The sequence below is a fragment of the Paroedura picta genome, chromosome 12 (assembly GCF_049243985.1).
Source record: "Paroedura picta isolate Pp20150507F chromosome 12, Ppicta_v3.0, whole genome shotgun sequence".
Taxonomy (NCBI): domain Eukaryota; kingdom Metazoa; phylum Chordata; class Lepidosauria; order Squamata; family Gekkonidae; genus Paroedura; species Paroedura picta.
In genome coordinates, this window is record NC_135380.1 from 36139340 (window position 1) to 36163398 (window position 24059).

Genomic DNA, 24059 nt, shown 5'->3' on the forward strand with positions numbered 1-24059 from the left:
CCAAGCAGGTTGCTAGTAGCTTGGCGTGGCATAGGTGGTAGAAGGTCTGCTGTGCTACATTCATGGCAATTTCCTCCATGGGGAGGGAGGCATCAAGGATCACATCTAGGTTTCTGGTGGAGTGAGCTACTGAACTCCATCCAGGCTGGGTAAACATGCTTCCTCATTTGGCCCCTTCCTACCCAGCCACAGGACCTCCATCTTTGAAGGGTTGAGCTTCAGACAACTCTGCTTGAGCCACCTCATAACTGCTTCCAGCTAAGGATTCTGGGGGAGAATCAGGGTGGTCGTCCATCAGGAGAAAGAGCAGGGTATCATCTGCGTATTGGTGACATCCCAGCCCAAACCTCCACACCAGATGATCAAGAGGGTGCATGAAGATGTTAAATAAGATAGGAGAGAGACTGCTTGTATGTTTGAATGCACTTGTATATGTGATAAGGGAATGGCTGAGGACCTTACGCACTATTTAAGGACTGCCCCCTTTACGATGAACCAAGAAGCAAGTTTATTACAATAATACTTCCTACCACCTCAGGTCTCTCCAAAACTGAAAATCTGGTTTGTTTATTTTTTACTATCAGACAGTGCTACCTATATCACCAATTGAGTTGCATTGTTTGTGCTTGCCGCCAAAAAGATAAGATCCAAACTGTATAATTAGATCCAAGATTTAAATGTTTTGACTCATTGCTTTGTATGTTTTAATTTGAGTAATTGTATATTATCAGGTCACCTCATGAGAAGGAAGGAAGGACTCCCTGGAGAAGAGCCTAATGCTGGGAGCGATCGAGGGCAAAAGAAGAAGGGGAAGACAGAGAATGAGGTGGCTGGATGGAGTCACTGAAGCAGTCGGTGCAAACTTAAATGGACTCCGGGGAATGGTAGAGGACAGGAAGGCCTGGAGGATCATTGTCCATGGGGTCGCGATGGGTCGGACACGACTTCGCACATAACAACAACATATTATCAGGTAGGAATTTATTTGATAACGTTTACACTTCCCTTCTTTCTATGATTCCATGTGTTTTAGATTAAAATCCTGATTGATGAGAATTTTATACCTGATTTAAATGGCCAACCAAATACTGGGGAAAAAATATTAAATACATTAAAAGCTTGGGAGCCCTGCTCCCCGCACTTCAAATCAGAGGTTGGCAGCCTACCTCTTAAAAAAAGCATCTGATTCTTCAACAGCAGGTGTCCTATTTCAGGTCAACTCTCAATTGAAGAGTGTATCTTTGAAAGGGGAGTTGAAGGTAGAAATCCATCTATTTGGTCTTATCTCTCCTCCCAGGGCTCCCTCCTCCTTTGTTTCTTACTGTGCCAGCCACAGATGGAGTGACTTTTCTCCCAGAGATAAGCAGGCATTCCTGCTAAAGGGGGTGGGACTCTTTCTAAACTGGCAGCCAAGTACAGGCTGTGCGGAGTAGAGACAATGGCCCTTAAGAAAGCCAGTTTGGTGTAGTGGTTAGGAGTGCGGACCTCTAATCTGGTGAGCCGGGTTTGAATCTGCGCTCCCCCACATGCAACCAGCTAGGTGACACAACACTGATAACGCTGTCCTGACCGAGCAGTAATATCAGGGCTCTCTCAGCCTCACCCACCTCACAGGGTGTCTGTTGTAGGGAGAGGACAGGGAAGGCGAATGTAAGCCACTTTGAAACTCCTTCGGGTAGAGAAAAGCGGCATATAAGAACCTTCTTCTTCATAGGTTATATCTAAAGAAGTATGCATGCACACAAAAGCTTATACCTTGGATAAAGCTTGGTAGGTCTTAAAGATGCCACTGGAGTCAAACTTTGTTCTGCTGCTTTAGACCAACATGGCTACCCACCTAAAATCTGTCTTAAAGAGTTAAATACTTTTGGCAGAGAATTCCAGCAGGGTGGGAAGGGTATATGTGTGTGTGTGTGCATGTGTGGGGAATAGTGACTGATGAACTGACTAAGCCGGCCTTCAGAAGCAGGCCAACTGCAGTATTACTTGAGAATTAACAATCATTTCCCACTTACGAATGGGGAGGACATGAAGAATTGGAAAGTCTAGGAAGACAAACCTGAAAAAATGTGGCTATATAAAACCTGATGATACTGACTCAAATCAGGGGGTCTTCCTGGTTCAGCATGGCCTTCTTGACTGGCAGTGGGTTGTCCAAGGGAGGTTGGCCAACCTTCAGACGGGACCTGGAGATCGCCTAAAGTTACAGAGACCAGTTCCCCTGGACAAGATGGCTGCTTTGGAGGATGAGCTGTAGGGCAGTATACAACACTGAGGTCCTTTCCCTTCCCAAATGCCACCCTCCTCAGGCTTCACCCCTCTGGCGTTTCCCAGCCCAGAGTTGGCAAGTCTACTCCAAGGTCTCAGATGGCTAAAAGATACACTCTTAAATTAGGTTGACACTGAAGTGGGGTAGAGGATCTGAGGGGCACCAAAGGTACCAGCCCCACCCAGAAAGAGAGCATTTTCTTTTGTTGGCCACATGGTCTAGCACAGAGGTAGTCAAACTGTGGCCCTCCAGATGTCCATGGACTACAACTGCCATGAGCCCCTGCCAGCATTCGCCCCTGCCAGCGAATGCTGGCAGGGGCTCATGTCAATTGTAGTCCATGGACATCTGGAGGGCCACAGTTTGACTACCTCTGACATCTGGTTCCCGTTAGCCCAAGATTTCCCAAACAGGGAAACCCTGGAGTCCCCTGAGAATTCCCCTTTCCTGGAAGTTTAGATAGCTGCTGACATCACTAGATGTTTCTGGAGCCTACATCCCCTGTTTACCACCCCGATCTAGGGGTCCTAATTTCCAGGAAGGCATTTCAGGTGCATGTCTCCATTCCGGGCTTCCCAGAAACCCTCGGTCAACTTACTGGCTTCATTTTGTACATCGCAGAAAAGCAACTTTCCTCCTTCTGGCCCTTGTTGCCCAGTTTGTGTCTGAGGAAGTATATGTTGTAGCAACAGAGTCCCAGCAACCCTGCTATCCTGTCCCTGTTGGGCAGGGAGACTCCACCTTGTATTGAGTAGTGACTGTGAATGGATACAGGCAGGCATCAAGATCTAGCACAGGGTTTAAGGGCCCTGGCAAGCAAAGGCATTTGGGGGGGTTCGTTTAACTAAAGGAGGGGGTATTAGAAGAAAAAGAAGAGTTGGTTCTTATATGCCACTTGACCAGGAGTCTCAAAGTGGCTTACAATCTCCTTGCCTTTCATCTCCCCACAACAAACACCCTGTGAGGCTCAGAGACCCATTCGGTTGGAACAGCTTTATCAGCACCCTGGTGAGCCCAAGGTCACCCAGCTGGCTGCATGCAGGGGAGTGCAGAATCAAACCCGGCTTGCCAGATTAGAAGTCCGTGCTCCTAACCACTACACCAAACTGGCTCTCCAAAGAGAAGTAATAGGCTATCCCATCTTTAACAATGCTCCCCTACAAGAGCAGAGAGAAGCAGATGCAAGGCACTGGACCCCTCCTCTTCCCTCTCTATCTACAGCCAGTGTGAATTACAACACTGGCTTTGGTTTTGAATACTCCCTGGTCAGGACAAATAGTAGTGTGCTATCATTCACAGTCACCTGCCCAGTTTCCAAGTAATGTAATCATTGCTCAGGCAGAGTTCTCCAGATCAGTCCACCAATTATGCTTTTTCTTCTCTCTGTGAGTGCAGAATAAATTCCCCGCCTCCCTCCCTTGGGATGCTTTCAAAAAGGTACCCGCCTGTTTCAAAGCCATTGCTCAAGAAACTCCTCTGTGATGAAACTGATGTCAGCATTAAAATAAAACCCAATGAATTATAGACTTTGATTGCCGCTGTCTCACTGTGTCTTTTTGAGGCTTCAACTGTTTCAGCTTCCAATATGTAGGTTTACTGCTTTATGTGGTAGAAAGTGCCGTCTAGTTACAGCCAACTTATGGCAACGCTGTAGGGTAGGGGTAGTCAAACTGCGGCCCTCCAGATGCCCATGGACTACAATTCCCATGAGCCCCTGCCAGCGAATTGTAGTCCGTGGGCATCTGGAGGGCCGCAGTTTGACTACCCCTGCTGTAGGGGGTCTCAAGGTAAGAGATGTTCACAGGTGGTTTGCCATTGCCTGTTCCCACACAGAGGCCCTGCCTTCCTTGGTGGTCTCCCATCCAAGCACTACCCAGGACTGCCCTGCTTAGCTTCCAAGATCTGATGAGATCAGGCTAAGTTAGGCCATCAGGTCAGGGCTTAACGCTTCTGCTTCAGTTTTAATTGCAATACTTAGGGAGGTTGAATCGTGGCCATAAAACAGACTTTCTCAACCAAGGTTTTGTGAAACCCTGGGGTTTCTTGATGGCCATGGATGGATTTACCAAATGGGTGGGAGTGAATTAATTTTTAACATTTTTAAAAATTTGTTAAACATTTATTGGGCAATATGACCATATATGGTCATGTTGACCTACCCACCCTTCCCAAAATGGCCAATGGTGGGCCTGGAGGGGGTGGGAAGGGGAAGGGGCCTGGGCAGGCATATCCAAAGCTATGCTGCCCAATCATATTCTGCACAATTGTGCCACTTCTGGGGTTTCTCGAATCCTGAAAAATGTTTCAGGGGGATCTCAACGATAAAAAAGGTTGATAAAGTCTGATTTAAAACATGGCATACAGCGTCTTCCCCAGCTTCTTTATTGGCTGTTTTTTTGTATTTCTATTGAGATTTTTGTTAGCTGCTTTGCAAACAAAGTAGACTGGAAAAACCTGGTATGAATCTCATAAGGAAGGAAAATAGAATAGGAAAAAACAAAACAAAAACGGAACAGCTGAAAAGAAAGGAAGGCCTGAAGATAGAAGGAAAGATAGGGGAAGGCTGGTTTGTATTTTACAATCCAAATTAACCTCTTGGGATTTCCTCTCCTCCCCCAGGCTTCCTCGCTGAGCGATTTAGCCACCTCTGGGTTCACTTACTCTCGTTCCGAGCGGGAGTCCAGAAGGCCATGCCAGGGAGCTCTCGCTGGGGAGAAGGAAGCCACAGAGAAGCTAGGTGAACGTCGCCTTTCATCAGGACGGTTGCTGCACATGCTGATTCTGCTGTGGACCTCCCCTTCAGAGTCAGTGTGAGCTGGGAAAGAAAAAGAGATGCAAGCAATTAATCTCGGACTGCTCAAGGGCACCCCTTCACTGGCCTCGAGGGCTGGCTGATTCCCAAAGGGATGATCCTCCACGTCACCCTTGAGGAGGCATGCCAGCTCAACATGGGACCCCGTCTTTTGAAAGGTCCTAGAAACTGTCAGCAATCACAAACGTTCCAAGATCCGCATGGGTCATTTTCATGTTTTGAAAATCACGAAACTAGTTCTCATTGAGGTAGAGCAACTTGCACCTGGGGGCTTTTCTGCATTCTCATTTTCTTTGCTTGTAAACTCAGGGTGGATCACATCAGTGGGAAAACAATCATGCAACTAACATCATGACATAAACACTAAAACCTTTAAAATTACACCTTCTGTTCAAGTTCCGTTCAGCCGTTTCTTCGGTGCGGTCCTTATTATTTCTGGCATAGAAACGTAACTGCAATTTTCAATGGAGATTTTCCGTGTGCAGGGTGCATGTGTGTGTGATATGATGCCAGGCAGAGCGCATTTCACAAACAAGGTGCCACAACTAAAAAGATCCTGACCTTACTGGCCTTACCTCCTCATTTCAGAAGGGAGGGTAGAGGTGCAGTAAAAACTGTATTTAGGAGCTTAAGTGAGCTCTAACTCACGAAAGCTCATGCTGTGAATAGACTGTCAGTAATCGAGCTGAGCCCAGCCCTTAGAGTCCCCAATAAAGACACATCCGAGATCCAACAGGCAGTTGAGAATCCAAGGAAGAACTTTATTAAACAGAATCTACAGAATTGCTAGAGCGAGCCAAGATCTCCTAAGCAAAGATCTTGACAGTAACAAGGAACAATAGATACTTTGGAACAGATATAGGGTATTCTCGATAAGGGAGGGGGTACATAGGCATTTAGGCGGGAGAGTAGAGGGCACCAAAGGTGCCTGAGTTCACAGGCTGCCAGGTGGCCAGAATCTAATCTCTACAGCTATATTTCTGTTGAGTCTTTGTTGTCTATACAAGGTCGCAGAAAGAATTTGATAAAGCGAAAGGAAGGAGGACTCCCCGCTGGGAAAGCAAGGGGAGTCTTGGAGCCAAAGGACAGATTTACAGGTTTATGACGGCTGGCCTTGCCAGAGCCCAGGAAACGAAAAAGTCATGAATTGGGGCTCCTGACATAGACATAGACTCCTGACAATGCCTTTCAAGGTACCCCTGGATTTCTGTGGTGTATTGATCTTGAGAGTCAACTGACAAGACAGTAATGCCTGCTGTTTGCAACCGTGCTATCCACCTGGGAGGGCAATCCTAATGCATGTCTACTCAGAAGTAAACTCCACTGTATTCCACTGACTTCCCTTCCTGGAACAAGACTGCATCCTTTAACACCGGTGAGGACAGACATGCGACCCCCAACCAGATGCGTACGGAACACAAGACAGAAGGTAGACCCTCCTCACAATATTAACAAGCTTAACAAATTGCTCACTGCTATCTGTGCCTGGCTCCATCTCGCTGGTGATGCTGTTTGTCCACTCTGGAGGTGAGCTGATCTGGAAGGAGCTGCCATGGCGAAGACCATTTCTCTGTTTGCTTCCTTTTGATTGGGAACGCCTGACCAACACGGCAGCCTCTGCCGGCTCCACTGCAGACTCTGTCCTCCTAGATGCTACATGAAGGAGACTGTCAGCATCAGCCATCTGTCGAGGGAGTTTCCCCAGCATGCCATGAGACCTGGGCAGGAAACAGACACAGCATCACAGAGTGTCCTTCAATTGAGCTGTGAGCGACATTCTAACTCTCCTCCGCTGTTGCTCCAGGAAGTTCTACCCCCATGCGTGTATTGTCTTCATTAGTGACCAGACAGTTTCTCCAGAGAAGTTTCTAAGGACAGGAAGATGCCGCTCCTCTGCTTCTATTTGCATCCAGTGACTGGTATTTGGTGGCTATATCCAGGAGTGGTTTAAGGATTCAGAGGGCCCGTAGCACCAGAGCCAGTTTAAGGATTTGCGGGGCCCTAGCAGAGAACAATTGAGGTCAGAGTAGCCACACTGGGGGCAGAAGGGCTCCCCCCCCCCACAGTGAATAGTGGTGTCACTCTGAGTGTCCTTAAAAAGAGAAAAAGAGGAGAGAGGCTACAGCCCTGATCCATTGAGGGGGGGAGGTATTGTGCAGGGCCCCAGGAAGCATGGGGTACATACATGTATAAACCACAGCCCTTGCTATGTCATCTCCTGGTTAAGTTTCTATTCCTGGGCACCAAGGTTAAAAGCTGCAAAGGAACTGGCCTAGGTTTGTTTTTAAAAAGCTACTCACTTGTTTCAAGTATCAAGCGGCATCCAATGATGCACAAGAGGAAACATCTCGCAGGGATAGTGCATTGCTACATGTGCCAGCCCAGCCGTTATATCTAGCTAGGTATGTTTCACAGCCCAGTGTACCTGAGGGATCGCCTCCCTGCCTACGCCCCCAAAAGAGCTCTGCGCTCTACTGCCACCAACCAGCTAAGGATCCCTGGCCCTAAAGTCCGCCTGGTCTCGACCAGGGCCAGAGCATTCTCTGTTTTGGCCCCCACCTGGTGGAAGGAGCTCCTGGAGAAGATCAGGGCCCTGACGGAGCTTAAACAGTTCCGCAGGGCCTGCAAGGAGGAGCTCTTCCGCCAGGCATTCGGTTGAGACCAGATATATATAACCAACAGCGACCAAAGGACCCCTGCTCCCCGCCCCCCTCAGAACACCACCTATACACTCTGGACCTGTTTGTATGTTGCAACGTTGTATTGTTTATTGGTTACACAATTATAATGTTATATGTTTACAATTATGTTATTATTGCCCCGTTACCCAAATGTTTTATAAGACTGTTCCATGTATTGTTCTTGTGTTATTATGTAAACCACCCTGAGCCCCCGGGGAGGGCGGTGTGTGTGTGTGTGTGTGTGTGTGTGTGTGTGTGTGTGTGTGTGTGTGTGTGTGTGTGTGTATGTATGTATATATATATATATATATATATATATATATATATATATATATATATATATATATATATATATATATATATATATATATATATATATATATATATATATATATATATATATATATAAATAAATAAATAAATACATTTGTTGATTGATTATGTACATTTCTTTCAATATAAAACTTTGTTCTGGATGTTTATGGCAATTTGACCAACAGATAAAAATCCATTTGGTGCTAATTGTTACTAATTTTTTTTTTGCTTGATTGTGTTGGGTGACCTTTTCTCTTAGCACACGATCAGTACAAAAACGGAGTGCATTCCTAAGGTTGCTTATGCTAAGGGGTCCCAAAGGAGACAGCCATAACACTAGATGGACACAGTTCCAGGGAGAAAGCAACAATTCCATACCTAGAGTGGGATGAACGATGTTTCGGCAGCTGTGCCATGGGGGAGATCCTGCTGGCTTCGGACCCCACAAATCCGCTGTCCGTCTCTGGGGAGACAATGCGTAAATCCTGCAAAACACAGGGAGAACCTGAGCCGACACTGCAACATGCAGAATAGGACATCCCAAGTAATCAGAGGCAGGTAGTTTGCTCACTGAAATATGCAAGTATCTACCTAGCACAGCCCTTCTAATCTCTTTTACTGTTGAGAAACGAAACTCCAGAAATGACACAGTCATGCAGAATATATGGTTGGGAAGCATAGCTTTGTACACACTCACGGGGGAGCCCTCTCTTCCCATCCCCTCCAGGCCCATATATGGTTGTATCGCCCAATCAATGGACTGGAGGATAGCCAGGATTAGCTCATTACGGGAGAGAAACAAGCAGGTACTAGGAAAACCACTGGCAGGAGCAAATGGTTTGGAAAATCAGATGGACCAATGCTATAAAGCATGCATAAGTTCAAATGTCATCTTGTTAACTAGGCTGTTGGGTGGGGCTTGCAAATCTGAGATCTCTGCATTCTGTAGGGGGTTGGAATAGATGACCCTGGAGATACTTTCCAACTCTATGATTCTATGAATCTCCATCAGTTCTGTAGGCACTGATGATCATAGATGGCTGAGATCGCAGAATCCAGCAACAGTAGGGGGACAACTCCCATCCCGGGTCTGTTCCTACCCTTCCATTACACCCCACCAGAATCAGCACTTTTTGACTGGCCACATTCATCAAGCATCTACCTCCAATCCTGCCACATTTGTCTTCTGGGAGGACTTCCGAGCGGCATGTTCTGAAATGCCACTGCCTGTGACGCTTGCCGTACTTCCCCGAGGAGAGAGGAGCACTTGCTGCCTGCTGGAGGAAGTCTTGGGAACTTCAGGAGAGGGTCTGCTTTTCTCAGCCAACCCCGGAGAAACGGATGCCTGCACTCCGATGGAGGGCACAGGGATGGTCTTTTCCGGCAGCATCTCTGGAGGCTTCCTCTCTTGCAGCTGCCTGTGGGGAGATGAAAAGCTGGTCAGAATTTTCAGCACAGCCACTGACCTGCCTTCTTTGTTCCCCACCCCCCAAGAAAGCAGGTAGGGTCAAAGAAGCTTGGAAGCGCCTAGAAGTGGCCACAGAGTTTTCTACTGCCCATTGTTGATCTGAGACACACTCTGCTTGACAGAAACAGCAGCTCTCAAAATAGAAGAACGCCTGGTTTTTTAAACCCAGTTTTTCACTACCTGAAGGAGTAGCTTACAATGACCTTCCCTTCCTCTCCCCACAGCAGAAACCCTGTGAGGCAGGTGGGACTGAGAGAGCTCTAGGAGAACTGCTCTGTGAGAATAGCTCCAACAGGACTGCGACTAGCCCAAGGTCACCCAGTTTATCCTGACTGGAGTATGCTGCTCTTAACCATGACACCAAGCTGTCTCTGCTGACCACCCTCCTCATCCAGTGGACAAGAGGAAAGCCAGGACTGTTTCCTAGAGAGCTGTCTTCCTCTTACATATCTGAGGCAGCAGCCTGGCAAAGGCAACAACCATTAAAATAGTCTACTGGAGGCCACTATACAGCCCAGAAGACTTAAGAGCTACCATCTGGAACATCTCGTGAAGGTCTAGGAGACTACCCAAAAGGTAACTGGAAACCCTGGACTGAAATCAGAGAGCTAGAAGGGACCTCCAGAGTCATCTAGCCCAACCAGAGTCATCTAGCCCAAAATGCAGGAAATTCACAACTACCTCCCCACCCACAGTGACCCGAATTTCATGCCCGGATAATGCCCCCCTTCCCAAAACCAGAATCTCTGGTCAGTATGGCCTGAAAGAAATCCACCTCCTAAACCCAAAGTGGCGATTGGCACAGAGCCAAGCACTGACACAACCTTTCCTGCCCTCCCACTCACAATCTGCCCAAGTCCACAGAATCTTGGGGCTCAGACTGAAGCCCAATGCTAAACTAAATCCCAAATCCTAATGGAGGCTCAGCATTCTTCTCCACCAGCCTCCGGAAACCCAACCCCTCCACCAATAATAGTATTCTCATTAACCCCCTCCAGGGAGCTTCCACAAACTCCCACAGCCAAGCCTAGAGAGGCTGATCCCGGTTTGCAGGGCTTGGAAACCCTTCAGGAGCATGCCAGCTCCCTGAAATCAGGGTTGTGTTTCCATCTGCCTAACAGCAAGGGGCAGAGGACCAGATTCATCCTGGATGCAAGCTGAAGAACAAAACAAACCACTTCTATAAGCCCAGGTCAAACGCCACTGAAGCAAAACTCAATGTAGGGGGGCCCCCTCTGACGAAGGAACGAGAAAGCAAGATTTTCATCTGTGAATCTCTCTCCTTCTGGCTGCTCCTTCTCCTAAACTTCCTGATTTTCTTTTGCCTCGCCCTCCTGTTTTTTTGGAGCTCCTCCTTCTCCGTCTTGCTTGCCAATTCAGTCCGCTGAGCAGGATGACGGAGCAGTTGCCCCCAAAAAGCAGGGGGAGTGGGAAGAAAGCAAAAAAGCTCTGTTGTCCAAATTCCCCTACTCTGGGAAAGGCAGAGAGAGAAAAACTAGCAAAGGTCTCTTTGTCTGGGTGAACTTACTTGGCAGAAGAAGCAGAGCTAAAAATGAGTCCTGGTTCTAATTTTAGTCACATCCTCAAATGCCTTCAAGAATGGCATTCTGCCAGCATCTGTAAGCCAATTATCACCCAATTCCCATCCCCCTCATACATTGGTGTGGTTGCCTTCTTAAACTTGAGAGAAGAAAGCCTGATCCTCGTGTCTGATAGACATTCGGGCCCTCCTGCATTGTGAATTCAGAGCAGTAGGGGAGATGAAAATCTTGTGGTTCTTAGTCTCCCTTAGCATGTAAGAACCTAAATACAGTTCAGCTGGATTAGCAGAGGGGTTCATCTCGTCCAGGATCCTGTCTCACGCACAGGGCCTCTGGGTGCTCTCTCACAGATGACTGGCAAGATGTAAATCTGTCCTCCAGGGATTTGCATTCAGCACTACGTGGCCTCTGCCCACAGAAGTTCCACGGAGCCCTCATGGCTGGTGGCTCCTTGTTGTTGTTGTTATGTGTCCGACCCATCGCGACCCCATGGACAATGATCCTCCAGGCCTTCCTGCCCTCTATCATTCCTCGGAGTCCTTTTAAGTTTGCACCTACTGCTTCAGTGACTCCATCCGGCCACCTCATTCTCTGTTGTCCCCTTCTTCTTTTGCCGTCAATCTCTCCCAGCATTAGGCTCTTCTCCAGGGAGTCCTTCCTCCTCATGAGGTGGCCAAAGTATTTGAGTTTCATCTTCAGGATCTGGCCTTCTAAAGAGCAGTCAGGGCTGATCTCCTCTAGGACTGACCGGTTTGTTCGCCTTGCAGTCCAAGGGACTCGCAAGAGTCTTCTCCAGCACCAGAGTTCAAAAGCCTCAATTCTTTGACGCTCGGCCTTCCTTATGGTCCAACATTCGCAGCCATACATTGCAACTGGGAATACCATAGCCTTGACTAGACACACTTTTGTTGGCAGGGTGGCTCCTTGAGCTTCCATAAAGGTGTCTACATCCCCCATTAATGGCATGTAAATCAGCTACCCTGTTGTGTGGCACTGAATTCCACAAGTTAATTCTGCATGATGCCAAGGAGTACATCCTTTCGTCGCCCCTGAATCTACCCAGCTATTCTACTCAGCTATTTTATTAGGCTACCCCATTTGGGTATTACAAGAGAGAAAATTCCTCCATCTGCATCCACCACGCTGGGCATCCTCTTGCAGGCTGGGTTCCTGCACTCAAAAGAACATCCCATTGTCTGTGACCCACTGCTTTAGGACCTAGATTCATAGAAGATTCATACAATCCTAGAGTTGGAAGGGGCCATCCAGGCCATCCAGTCCAATACCCTGCTCAATGCAGGATCTACCTAAAGCATCCAGGATAAGTATCGGATAACTATCTGTCCAGCTGCTGCTTCAAGACTGCTAGTGAGGGGGAGCTCACCAGCTCCTTAGGCAGCTGATTCCACTGTTGAACTACTGTGACTGAACTTTCTTTCCTGATATCTAGGCAGTACCATTCAACACACAGTTTAAACCCATTATTGTGGGTCCTCTCCTCTGCTGCCAACAGGAACTGTTCCTTGCCCTCCTCCAAGTGACAACCTTTCAAATACTTAAAGAGAACAATCTTGTCCCCTCTCTACCTCCTCTTCTTCAGGCTGAACATTCCCAAGGCTCTCAGCCTTTCCACAGTGGATTTGGTCCCCAGGCTCCGGATCATCCTCATCGCTCTCCTCTGCACCCTCCTAATCTTGTCCACATCCTTTTTGAAGTGAGCCTCCAGAACTGCACGCATAGGACTGCTGGTGCAATCTGGCCAATGTGGTATACAGCAGGATTATGACATCTCATGATTCTGACATGATGCCTCTGTTGATACAGTCCAAGACTGCATTTGCCTTCTTTACCGCTGCATCACACTGTCTGCTCATATTCAGCTTCCAGTCCACAAGTACCCCAAAACCTCATTCACATGCACGGCTCCCCAACAGCGAATCTCCCATCCTGCATGCAGGCTTCTCAATTTTGTGACCTTCCACCCTACTTGCCAGATGTGGACCAACCTGCAGTGACCTCTCCTGCATTACTTACTGCGAGGATGAGAGGCCAGTGCTCTCATGATCTTCAGGCACCTTCCCATGATGGTTGTCCTTTCCCCCAGAATCCCTTATGGCTGCACCGTCTACAGCATCCGTGGACAAGCTATGGTCATATTGGTGCCGCTGTTCAGAACTCATCGCTTCCGGCAAAGACTTGAAGCTGCTGTAACTGGTTGGAAAAAAATGAAGGGTTATGCAAATCAGAGCATGCTGCTTCTGGATTTTTGGAATGCCCTTTCAAGGGTTTCCCAAGCAGGGCATTATGATGGAAAATTGGGACAAATGAGAAATTGAGTAACACATGAAGGTGCAATGGAAGAAAAGGTTTTATGCACCGAATTTGCTTCTAACCCCCTGTGCTGGTATAGCACAAATGAACCATCGTTCTCTAGCAGGGACCAGTAATTCCAAGGCTGGCTCGTATATATGCATTCGTCGCTTGTCGAATGAGCCATCAGGTGGTGGCTTGCAAGAACACACACACTTACTGGTCCAACAGGCCCTCGAAGTCCTTCTCTACTTGGAACTGCTTGTGGCAGAGGGGCTCTGGAAGGCCTTCTTCATCCTCCTCAGCTTCGTCACTGATGGAATTGACTTCTACAGCCAGCTGGGCTCGACCAGAGCTGTCCTTTGGGGTGGAGGCCTGAAAGGCAGTCAAGGAAGACTTGAGCATAGAGAACAACTCTCCCTAGCTATTCCCCAGAATTCATTTCTCGTGATTGTGAATGTTTGATTTTTTACACATATACAAATAAACAAAGAATGAAATTCTTGCTTCTTTTTTCTTTCTCCGATCGAAACGTTTCAGGCACCCAAGGAGGTGGAAGGAGAGAGGCCATCAATTCGCTTAGCCAGATATGACCTGTTCAGTGCAAAAAAGGCGAACTGCTGATTTCCCAATGTTGTAGATCAGGGGTAGTCAAACTGCGGCCCTCCAGATGTCCGTGGACTACAATTCCCAGGAGCCCCTGCCAGCATTCGCTGGCAGGGGCTCCTGGGAATTGTAGTCCACGGACATCTGGAGGGCCGCAGTTTGACTACCCCTGTTGTAGATAATCCAAAAACGAAACCAAAAGGCCAAAATAATTAATCTCCCATCCACTCTTATTAGGTATATATTTAATCATTCAACTTCTTGGCAAATCAAGAGTGAATGGGGAGGTTCATTATTTTGGCCTTTTGATTTCGTTTTTGGATTATCTACAGATTTGACCTGTGGCTGCTGGTTGTAGATCCTTTCCAAAAGCCAGAATGGCCTTTCATGTCTTGCTTTCCCACTTCTGTTTGGCATATGTGTGTGTGTGGGGCAAGGGAACCGTTAAACATTTCCAGCTCAGTAAACTTTAGCCGAACATATATTTAAAGTAGCCTTCCCCTAGAGCATGCTTTCGTGAAACTATGAGGTTTCTCAATGGCCCTGGAAAAGCTCGCTGAATGAAATCAATTATTTTATATAGTTTTTAAATTTGTTAGTTAGCAGGCGATATGACCATATATGGTCATGTTGACCCACCCCTCTCAAATGGTCAATAATGGCCTGGAGGGGGTGGGAAGGGGAGGGGCCCCAGGTGAACATGTACACAGCTCTGCTTCCCAACCATATTCTGCATGATTGAGCCGCTTTTGGGGTCTCTTGAAGCCTGAATAATATTTCATGGTATTCTCAATGGTAAAATAGTCAACAGAGGCTGCCCTAGAGAAATAAAAAATTATGGAAAAGTAAATTTTGCATCCAACCTGAGGGTATGGCGTGCGGATTGCTGGGACTGGGGCTTGAATGGACGGCATTGGGGATCCAGTCTGCATATCTGAAGCAGGTGCTGGCCAAGCATCGGGGGATGTGGCAGCCTGGAAGCTGTTGGGTGTGGCCGGCTGAGTTGCCTGGTCAATCCTCTCTTTCAGCTCTTCCAAGCGCATCTCCAGGCGGAATATCTCTCCTTCCACCGCTCTGGAAGACATTATTGCAAGGAAACAGAGACTGAAACGGCATCGCCTCATGCAACTAAACAACAAATGATTCTGAACGAGCAGCTCCCCATAACGAAAAAAACCCATCCTCAGCCATGAAACTCTCTGGGTTATGATCAATCTCTTTCAACCACACCTACCTTATAGGGTTGTTGTGAGGAAGGTCAGAGGCCCTTGAAAGAACCATGAGATAAAAAAAATAAACGTATCTCTACTGAATACACCATCTTACTGCCATTGTAATTTATGCCCTGCCCGAATTCCCATGCCAAGAATTTATTCTTTTTACATGGATTGTTATTTTGCTGGGGGGGGGGGGGGGAGAAACGCCTCCTTGCCTGAATCATTTGACATACATACCGATCTGGATCAAAGTCTCCTAGAGGCCCTGGAGCCTCCTGGTGGTTCTGCAACTGCTTGTACTCCTTGCGGGCCTGCAGGTAGGTTTGTTCCAGGGCGCCCTGGGCTTTCTTGAGCCTTGCAAAAGCCTAGAATGGCAGGAAGATGGAAAGAGAATTTCATATGGAATTATCAGTCCTTTGTTGCACCCTTGTTAGAGAAACTGGAATGCCACTGATACTGTACAACAGGTGAGTTTAAGGTACCCCCTGTGCAAGCACCGAGTCATGTCTGACCCTTGGGGTGACGCCCTCTAGCGTTTTCATGGCAGACTCAATATGGGGTGGTTTGCCAGTGCCTTCCCCAGTCATTACCATTTTACCCCCCAGCAGCAAGCTGGGTACTCATTTTACTGACCTCGGAAGGATGGAAGGCTGAGTCAACCTTGAGCCGGCTGCTGGGATCGAACTCCCAGCCTTATGGGCAAAGCTTTCAGATGGCTGCCTTACCACTCTGCGCCACAAGAGGCTCATTTTGCGCCACAAGAGGCTCATCAGGTGAGTTTACTATGGGACAAAAGTCACCCTGTGGCGAATTATCCCGGTCATTCTCTCATAGTTAAGCTGATCTGTACTAGTAGCAGTAGTAGTTGTTATTGTTATAATTATTATTATTAATTTGATTTATTCACCACTGCTCCCAGACTAGCCATCTCATGGTATTTACAACAATAAAAGCATAAATACAGAAAAATACAATTAGAACACAAAGATAGTAATAAAAGGTAGCAAAATCTATAATAATAACCCCCACCCAAATATTTTCTATACCCACTTGACAAGCTCCCTCCTACCAGACCCTGTGCTCCAAGGTAGATGGCCACGAATTCAAGAATGCATAAAGATTTCTGGGGCAATGGGGGGGGGGGGAGAACAACGACACTCAAGATCTTCCTAGCCTTGGCCAACCAAACGCCTAGTGGAAGAGCTCCGTCTTGCAAGCCCTATGGAACTGTGAAAGTTGTACCCCATGTGATTGTACTCTATTTATTTGTTTGTTTATTTATTGGATTCATAGCCCACAGCTTTGGAAAATTCGCTCACGGTAGGTCACATAAAATAAAATCCATACAATCAAATTTGATGAAACTCCCATTAAAACCTACAGTACCCAAAAAATTAACTGATGGCAAAAATCCCATGCCCCACCTTAAAACTGGAAGGCCCTTCCGAGGGCACCATGGGGGAAGCAAGATGTTCGGTGCCAGGTGTTCAGGTACCAGTGCCAAGGGGGGACCATATCACCTGCTCTAGCAGTAGCCCCGACCATAAACCTGGTGGAAGAGCTTCGCTTTGCAGGCTCTAAGGAAAGCAGTAAGCTCTCCAAGGGCCCGCAGCTGCTCCGGGAGCTCATTCCACCAGGTAGGAGCCAGGACTGAAAAGGACCTGGACCTGGTCGAGCCCAGGTGAGCATCTCTGGGGCCAGGAACGATCAGCAAGTTGGTACCTGCAGAGTGCAAGGCCCTGCGAGGCATTTCATGCAGAGTATAAAAAAGGTACCTGCAGCCAGTCCTGCGGCGTCAGCCTTCCCATCTGAATTAACTTCTCCAAGGACTCCAGCTAGATAAGATGAAGCAGAATATTTTATCAAATACAGAACAGAAGACTTCTTAGATATACATCCTCATTTCCCCCACAGCCTGAAGGTGTTTTTGTCTCCATCGGTGTCTGGGATTGCCTAAAATAACCTCTGCTTGCTTCACCTTCACATTCCTGACCCCCCCAGTCCCTTGCCAAAAACACAGGGGGCCTCAATGGACAATACTGGACTGGCTTTTAGGGGGTGTGCCAAACCCAAATCGCCTACTCTGTATGTTCTGCCTTGCAGTCGCTTAGAGAGATTCCACATTTCAGAAAGGGTGGGAACTACAGACTATATTTATCTCAGTGCAAACATTGGAAGTCTTTATTTGTGGGAGGGGGAAATGGCTGGTGGGGGATTTCTTTTAACCCTTCCCTCCCATGCTGTTTTCCCACAACCTGAAGCTCACTTTTATCTGTGCCAGTGATGAAGATAAAGAAGTGCTGTTTTTTTGTACCCTGCTTTTGACTCCTGAAAGGAGTCTAAAAACCGCTTACAAACACCTTTCCCTTCCTCTCCCCACAAAAGACACCCTGTGTGGTAGGTGGGGCTGAGAAAGCTCTGAGAGAACTGTGACTGGCTCAAGGTCATCCAACTGACTGAATGTGGAGAAGTGGGGAATCAAACCCGATTCTCCAAATTAGAGGCTGCTACTTTTAATGTCAGTGCCAAGATGGCTCCTTCTGATGAAGGTACCCATTGGCTTTTTGTTTTGTTTTGTTTTGCAGAGAAGGAACAGGTTAAATAGGCCCTTTCCCCCCTCTCCTCCCTGAAAAAACAAAAAAACAGCTACAGTGGCTGTATGGGTGGAAAAGTGGTCTGTGGAAACCATGGTGAAATTAAGCGTATAATTCTGCCCGGCCCCCCTATAATTATCAGGGTCACAGAGGGAAGACAAGCACTGCAGGAGTGCCAAACTGGTGACCAGCCTGGCTCACAAAAGGGGATCTGATTACACTCCAACAGCTTCTCCCTCCTCTCCTCCTTTTGGATGCTCTCTACTTGTGTGAACTGAAAACCTTGCAGTAGCTGAGCTCCACACCCAATCAGCAAAGAACAAGGACAGCAAGCCCAGTCTCCTTAATGCCTCCAGCTTTTCCTAACTTACTTTTCCTAATTGAACGTTCCCTAAGTTTATCATCACTGAAGAAAGGGAGCTTATGAACCATGATTTCTTTTCTCAACTTTTTATTTGGGGGGGGGGGAGGGGGTTGCTACTAAAATGAGGCTTTGCTTACAAACACTCTTTTGATCAGGCCCAGCTTCAGGGAGGCTACTGAGGGGAATGAACATTTAGAAGAAAAGCTGGATGTTTTTCATACCCGCTTTTCATACCCAAAGGAGTCCCAAAGCATCTTACAAACACCTTTCCCTTCCTCTCCCCAAATCATACCCCCTGTGAAGTAGGTGGGACTGAGAGAGCTCTGAAGAGAACTGATCTAAGAGAAGAGCTCTAAGAGAACTGTGACTGGCTCAAAGTCACCCAAGCCGGCTGCAAGCGGAGGAGTGGGGAATCAAACCTGCTAATCTAGAGTCTGCTGCTCTTAAATACTACCACCATGCTGGCTTTCAAGACAAATGCATCCTTACCAGTCAAAATTTCCTCACATCATTCCTAAAGCCCTGTTGTTACGTCTACGGGTAGATTTTTTAAAAACACCACGTTTTTTTAATTCTAAGGTGCCACAAAGCAGGATTCTGCCAAGGCAGCATAGAAATAGTCTCCTTAATAAATGTTCTTTTGAGACGTGTGTGCATTTGAGCTTATCAATGCAAAATGAAGAATATGGTGGAAACACTGTGAACTGTCCTGCTCTAGACTTTAGGAGAGTGTGTGGGCACCCCCCGCATGGTAAATTGTTGCAACTGCTATATATTTTGCATGCTTGTTTGTACAAATAAGATTCCTGCATACGGAAAACTAGAATAACTAACCCTCCCCTCCTTCTGTCCCAGTCTTTTCTCCCCTGGGATGTCATGTTAAATAAGAATTCTCTAGTGAGAGACCACCTGGCTCTTCCAATTAAAGGAAAGTTTGGTCCCACCTTCCAAGGTGGCTTAGGATTCAACTTGCCTGGTTCTGACACTTTCTCGCCCGGCCAGCCAACTCTTGTGTCAAGTGATCCCCCGAGAACGGGTTTCCCATGGAGGTGTAGCCATCTGCTTTGGGACCACCAGCAGCCGTGGGATTGGGGAGGGAGGATGAAGCGGGTTGTATCGAAAGCCCTGCAATGTAAGCAGACAAGTCCTTTACTGATGCTTTGTAATTACCCGGATCAACGGGACCTTCTCTGGCTGAGCTGCTTAGGCTAAAAGCAGCCGGTTTTCAGTGTAGGATTAGGGATGGACAAAGGCTCCCCTTCTTGTTTCTTGATGCATTTTTGTCAACAGTTTTGGTTCTTCATTTGCTTCTGTTTCATCTTGTGTCACTGTTTGCACAATTTATTGACAGACTACTTCTTGCATGACATATACGTATGCCCATGCCAGTAACGTTGGAAAACATGTTCCGTTTTACCAGGAAAGCATGCAAGAAAACGAACATGAAATACAAGAAAGAATTCACATGGAGCAGGAAGTAGCAAATTTGAAACAGGCAGTTTTTAGGTCAAAACTGTAGGGATCAGAAATCAACAACAAAGCCTTTAAGAGCATATTAAAAATGTAATATAAGGAAGAAGAGTGCAGGGGGGTCAGAAATCCAAGAAAACAACCCAATGCCCATTCCAAATCTTTAGTACAGCCTTTCCCAACTTTCTTACTCTGGATAAACCCCTGAAACATTCATCAGGCTTTGAAAACCACAGAAGTGGCACAAATGATCATACAGAATAGGTTTGGGAAGCATCGCTGTGTCCATGCCCACCAGCACCCCTTCCCTTCCCACCCCCTCCAGGACCATCACTGGTCACTTTGGGAAGGGGGGATGACATAAACATGGCCATGTACAGTCATATAAATATTTAACACATGTAAAAAATATATTAAAAACTCAGTTAACCCCCACCTGTTTGGGAAATCCTTCCAGGGCCATCAAGAATTCCCAGGCTGGGAAAGCCTGCTCTAGTCTTGGTATATTAACACAGGGGTAGTCAAACTGCGGCCCCCCAGATGTCCATGGACTACAATTCCCAGGAGGGCCGCAGTTTGACTACCCCTGTATTAACAGCTTTTATATTTTTTGCAGGCACCTCAAATACAAAGATGATCATAGTAATGGCTGGCAACAGCATAAGATTTGCACCAAGAGCCCAGGCGAAGGGCATGCTGGGTTTCACGTGATACAGATCTCTGGCAGCTCAACCATGCTCCTCTCACAAATCAGTTCTGCTGATTTGGATGCCTGGACAAGACACCAGAGGATCTGGTTGGGTCAAGGGGCTAGACAGAAACAGCACTGTTTATAAACACCTTTCCCTTCCTCTCCCTGTGACAGACACCCTGTGAGGTAGGTGGGGATGTGAGAGCTCTATGAGAATAGTGCTAAAAGAACTGTGAGTGGCCCACGGTCACCCAGCTGGCTGCACGTGGAGGAATGGGGAATCAAACCTGGTTCTCCAGATTAGAGTCCACTGCTCTTTAACCACTACACCACGCTGGCTCTCAAAAACATGTACTTGGAACTCAGTGGACCTCTGCTGCTATGGGATAGTCTACAAAGAGACTTGTAGCTCCAGACACTGTATTTAGGGCTGAAGCTTCCCTTGTTCCAGCCATCTTAAACTGCACATTACAAAATGGGAAGGGCAGACTAGGGATCAAACTACACATAAGGTGGGATATCAGCAGTTGGATCCCGCGCTAGTTTTAATATTTTTGAAGTCCCTGCAGAGGATTCTAGATAGCATCCAGGTGGTGGCAGTGATTCCAATTATACTCAGATTCTGCTCTCAAAAGCTGTTTTTGGCCTTTTGGATGGCCTGGGTGAGGGGAAGAGTGCAGGTATGTTATGGAGAGGGAATTTGAATCAGGAAAGCAGCAGGAGGGAAAAGCATACTCCCACCCCCACCCCCCCCTACCCAAACTACAGTAAAAGAAAAATCTCCATACTTGAAAGAAAATCTGTCCCTCCAACGATCCAGATTTTTGTGTAATGTTCTGCCGATGATCATAGCCGTGGCAGAAGAAGAAGAACTGTTTTTTTATACCCTGCTCTTCACTACCCGAAGCAGTCCCTGGAATGACAGGTATGGGGCGGTAGGAATAAGAAGGGGAGTGGGACTTACCTTGACTTGACTTCACATCCAGAGCGGGACCAGACCTCCCTGTCACCTCCGCCACTCTGATTTGTGGGATGCTGAAGGACATGACCTTGGAGCCCTGAGGCATTGTCCCCATTTGGACACTGTGGCTGGGTTTCGGAGGGTCAGAATAGAGGCGCACCTGAGAAAAAGAGGGAACACAGGTGGATACTACAAAGAATGAGGGGTGCTTTTGAGGTCACCTAGTCAAGCGCCTCCCCTGCCACTTTCACGCAGAAACAGAGGCCCCACTGAGCTGTGGGAACATGCTGCCAGGGCAGAATCTAGATTCTCAGACCTACCTGTCCTAAAAGGGAACCCTGCCCACTCCCAAGTGACTACACTGCCAGTGGCTCATGGTAATTGTACTCCATGGACATCTGGAGAGCCCCAGTTTGGCCACCCCTGGCAGTGCATAGACAAAACAGACCTACCACCAATAAGCCGAGCATCTCCAAGGTCATACCTTCTGCTACATGGGATGAGGGGATGCTCTAGCACAGGGGTAGCCAACCTGTGGTCCTCCAGATGTTCATGGACTACAATTCCCATGAGCCCCTGCCAGCATTTGGTGAATGCCCATGCAAATTGAGCACTTGAGTGATAAAGACTGCCCAGAGTTCTCTGCAATGTGCATTGTTTATGTGGCACACTGCAGGAGGCTCCTTGCTGCACTGTAATCTTTCCCGGCTACACAGAGTCAAATTGCCGAAATGAGGTGAGAGGAGCTACAGATGCCAGTTCAAGGACGTCAGGGAGAGCTGGTTTTTTGTACCCCACTTTTAATTACCTGAAAGAATCTCAAAATGGGTTACAATAGTAACCTCTCCCTGCAACAGCCACCCTGTTAGGTAGGTGAGGCAGAGAGAGCTCTGAGAGAACTGTCACCCAGCTGGCTGCATGTGGAGGAGGAGTGGGGAATCCAACCTGGTTCTCCAGATTAGAGGCTGCTGCTTTTCACCACTACACCAAGCAGAGAAAAGTCCCGAGATTCTGGTAGGAAAGAGCTGAGATTCTGGGGAGCCTGTGGCAGTCAGAGCAGGCAATATGAGGTTACGCAGGGCCAGTGCTCCTGTTGCACTGAGTAAAGACAGGCCACAGTTCAGCAGTATCTCCAGCTAAAATGCGTTCAGGTTGCAGGTGTGGGAATAGATCCTCCTCTGCCTTGTAGAACCACTGCCCCCCACAGCGGGCAACAAAGAGCTGGGGAGGCCAATGACCTGCAGCTTCACATATCCAACCGCACCAGAGAATCTTTTCCAGCTCTGCCCCCGCCCCCTTGTTCACTTATTATCAGCCTGCATGAACTAAAGCAGGATTTCCATAATCCTTACCATCTGTGCACGCTCCCTCTGAGCCACAGGTCTCCGAAGCCATCCTAAGTACCGCTCAGGCGTCCCCGATTAGAATCTAACTTTCCAAAGCTGACCCTCATTCACCTCTATGATTTTCAGGACATGTTGCTCCACTTCAGAAAACCTGGGACAGCATCTGATGGTTGCACGAGACAACCGCGGCCTGTGTTTCTCCCCTGCTCCCCGCACTGTCTCTAGTTGTCCACTCTTTTAGGGATATAATGCTTTCAAATCACTGGGATCAATATCTTGTAGCCACTGAAGCAAAGGAATGGTCTACAGCTGTGCAATAGAGTAAATGTCCTTTCGGGGGGTGGGGGTGGTTCTAGACCAACCCGCCTCACAAGCGAGCTCAGGGCGGTTTACAACATGTAAGTCCTACACAATACATTATAAAATCACAGTTAAAAGGACATTAAAACTTGAAAAGCTCAGTTTCCGTCTGCTTCTTGCTTGGTCTGCTTCTTCTGGGGAATGGAGAGAGGCCCTGAGATCTTATTTGCTGGGCTAACTGTTAGAATCATAGAATAATAGAGTTGCAAGGGACCTCATGGGTCATCTAGTCCAACCCCCTGCACTATGCAAGACATTCACATCCTAATTGCTCATCCACTGTAACCTGCCACCCCTTTGCCTTCAAAGAATCAGCCTCTCCGTCAGATGGCTATCTAGTCTCTGTTAAAAAATTTCCAAAGATTGTTGACTCTTTCTGGCCTTGACAGGATGGAAGAGTGCCACTTTGCAGGCCCTGCAGAACTTAGGTCTTGGTAGGCAGCTTCTTCCACCAAGTTGGAGTCATGGCCGAGGAAACCCTGGCCTTAGTTAAAGCCAGGCATGCTTCTTTTGGGCTGGGGACCACCAACAGGGTGGCATTTGAGGATCTTAACTTCCTCCTGGGAGCATACTGGGAGAGACGTGTGTATTAAATCTGTTGTTTTTGTGGTTCTGCTGAGGACTGAGCTTGCAGATCTAAGCAAGTAATGAAACTGACTAACGCAGGTCAAGATCCCAACTGCTGAATCCAGTGAGTTTAAAATGAAACTGACCAACAGCATGCAGTGGCAGGAAGATCCATTGCTTGCTATTGTATACAAGTTGGGTTTTTTAAAGGGGATTCTCAGTTCAGTTTTGCCTCTTGTAACACCGTGCTGAGATCACAATGAAGAGCCAATTGGACTCCCAGTGGTCGTGGCTTCCTTCGAACCCACGGATTTAACAAAGTCCATGGTTCAATTGCAGGCATCTCCCATGTGTGGGTCGTAGGGAGCTGGAAAGATCTCTCTGTGCTGGAAGCACCGGACAGCAACCAGCATGCAGAGCAGATCACACTGCCCTGCGTGGCATGAAGTCCAGTCCTTGAAGCCACACGGCAGGGGCAAAAAACAGC

At 47.5% G+C, this 24059-nt stretch overlaps 1 protein-coding gene across 5 annotated transcripts in view; it reads right to left on the bottom strand.

Annotated features, from left to right (window-relative positions):
• The window catches only part of AKNA (AT-hook transcription factor), a 77268-nt gene that overhangs the window by 19064 nt on the left and 34145 nt on the right, over positions 1 to 24059 (bottom strand). For all 5 annotated transcript variants that reach the window (XR_013226003.1, XR_013226004.1, XM_077306533.1 and 2 more), the window contains exons 5-15: positions 21303 to 21459; positions 19151 to 19302; positions 16995 to 17054; positions 15457 to 15584; positions 14866 to 15076; positions 13617 to 13771; positions 13121 to 13297; positions 9240 to 9495; positions 8456 to 8562; positions 6555 to 6799; positions 4931 to 5084 (exon numbers count right to left, since the gene is read on the bottom strand). Coding sequence is in view for 3 of the 5 variants with exons in the window: in XM_077306533.1 (XP_077162648.1) it covers positions 4931 to 5084; positions 6555 to 6799; positions 8456 to 8562; positions 9240 to 9495; positions 13121 to 13297; positions 13617 to 13771; positions 14866 to 15076; positions 15457 to 15584; positions 16995 to 17054; positions 19151 to 19302; positions 21303 to 21459 (1802 nt within the window). In the remaining 2 variants the exon portion in view is untranslated. The remainder of the gene's footprint in view (positions 1 to 4930; positions 5085 to 6554; positions 6800 to 8455; positions 8563 to 9239; positions 9496 to 13120; positions 13298 to 13616; positions 13772 to 14865; positions 15077 to 15456; positions 15585 to 16994; positions 17055 to 19150; positions 19303 to 21302; positions 21460 to 24059) is intronic.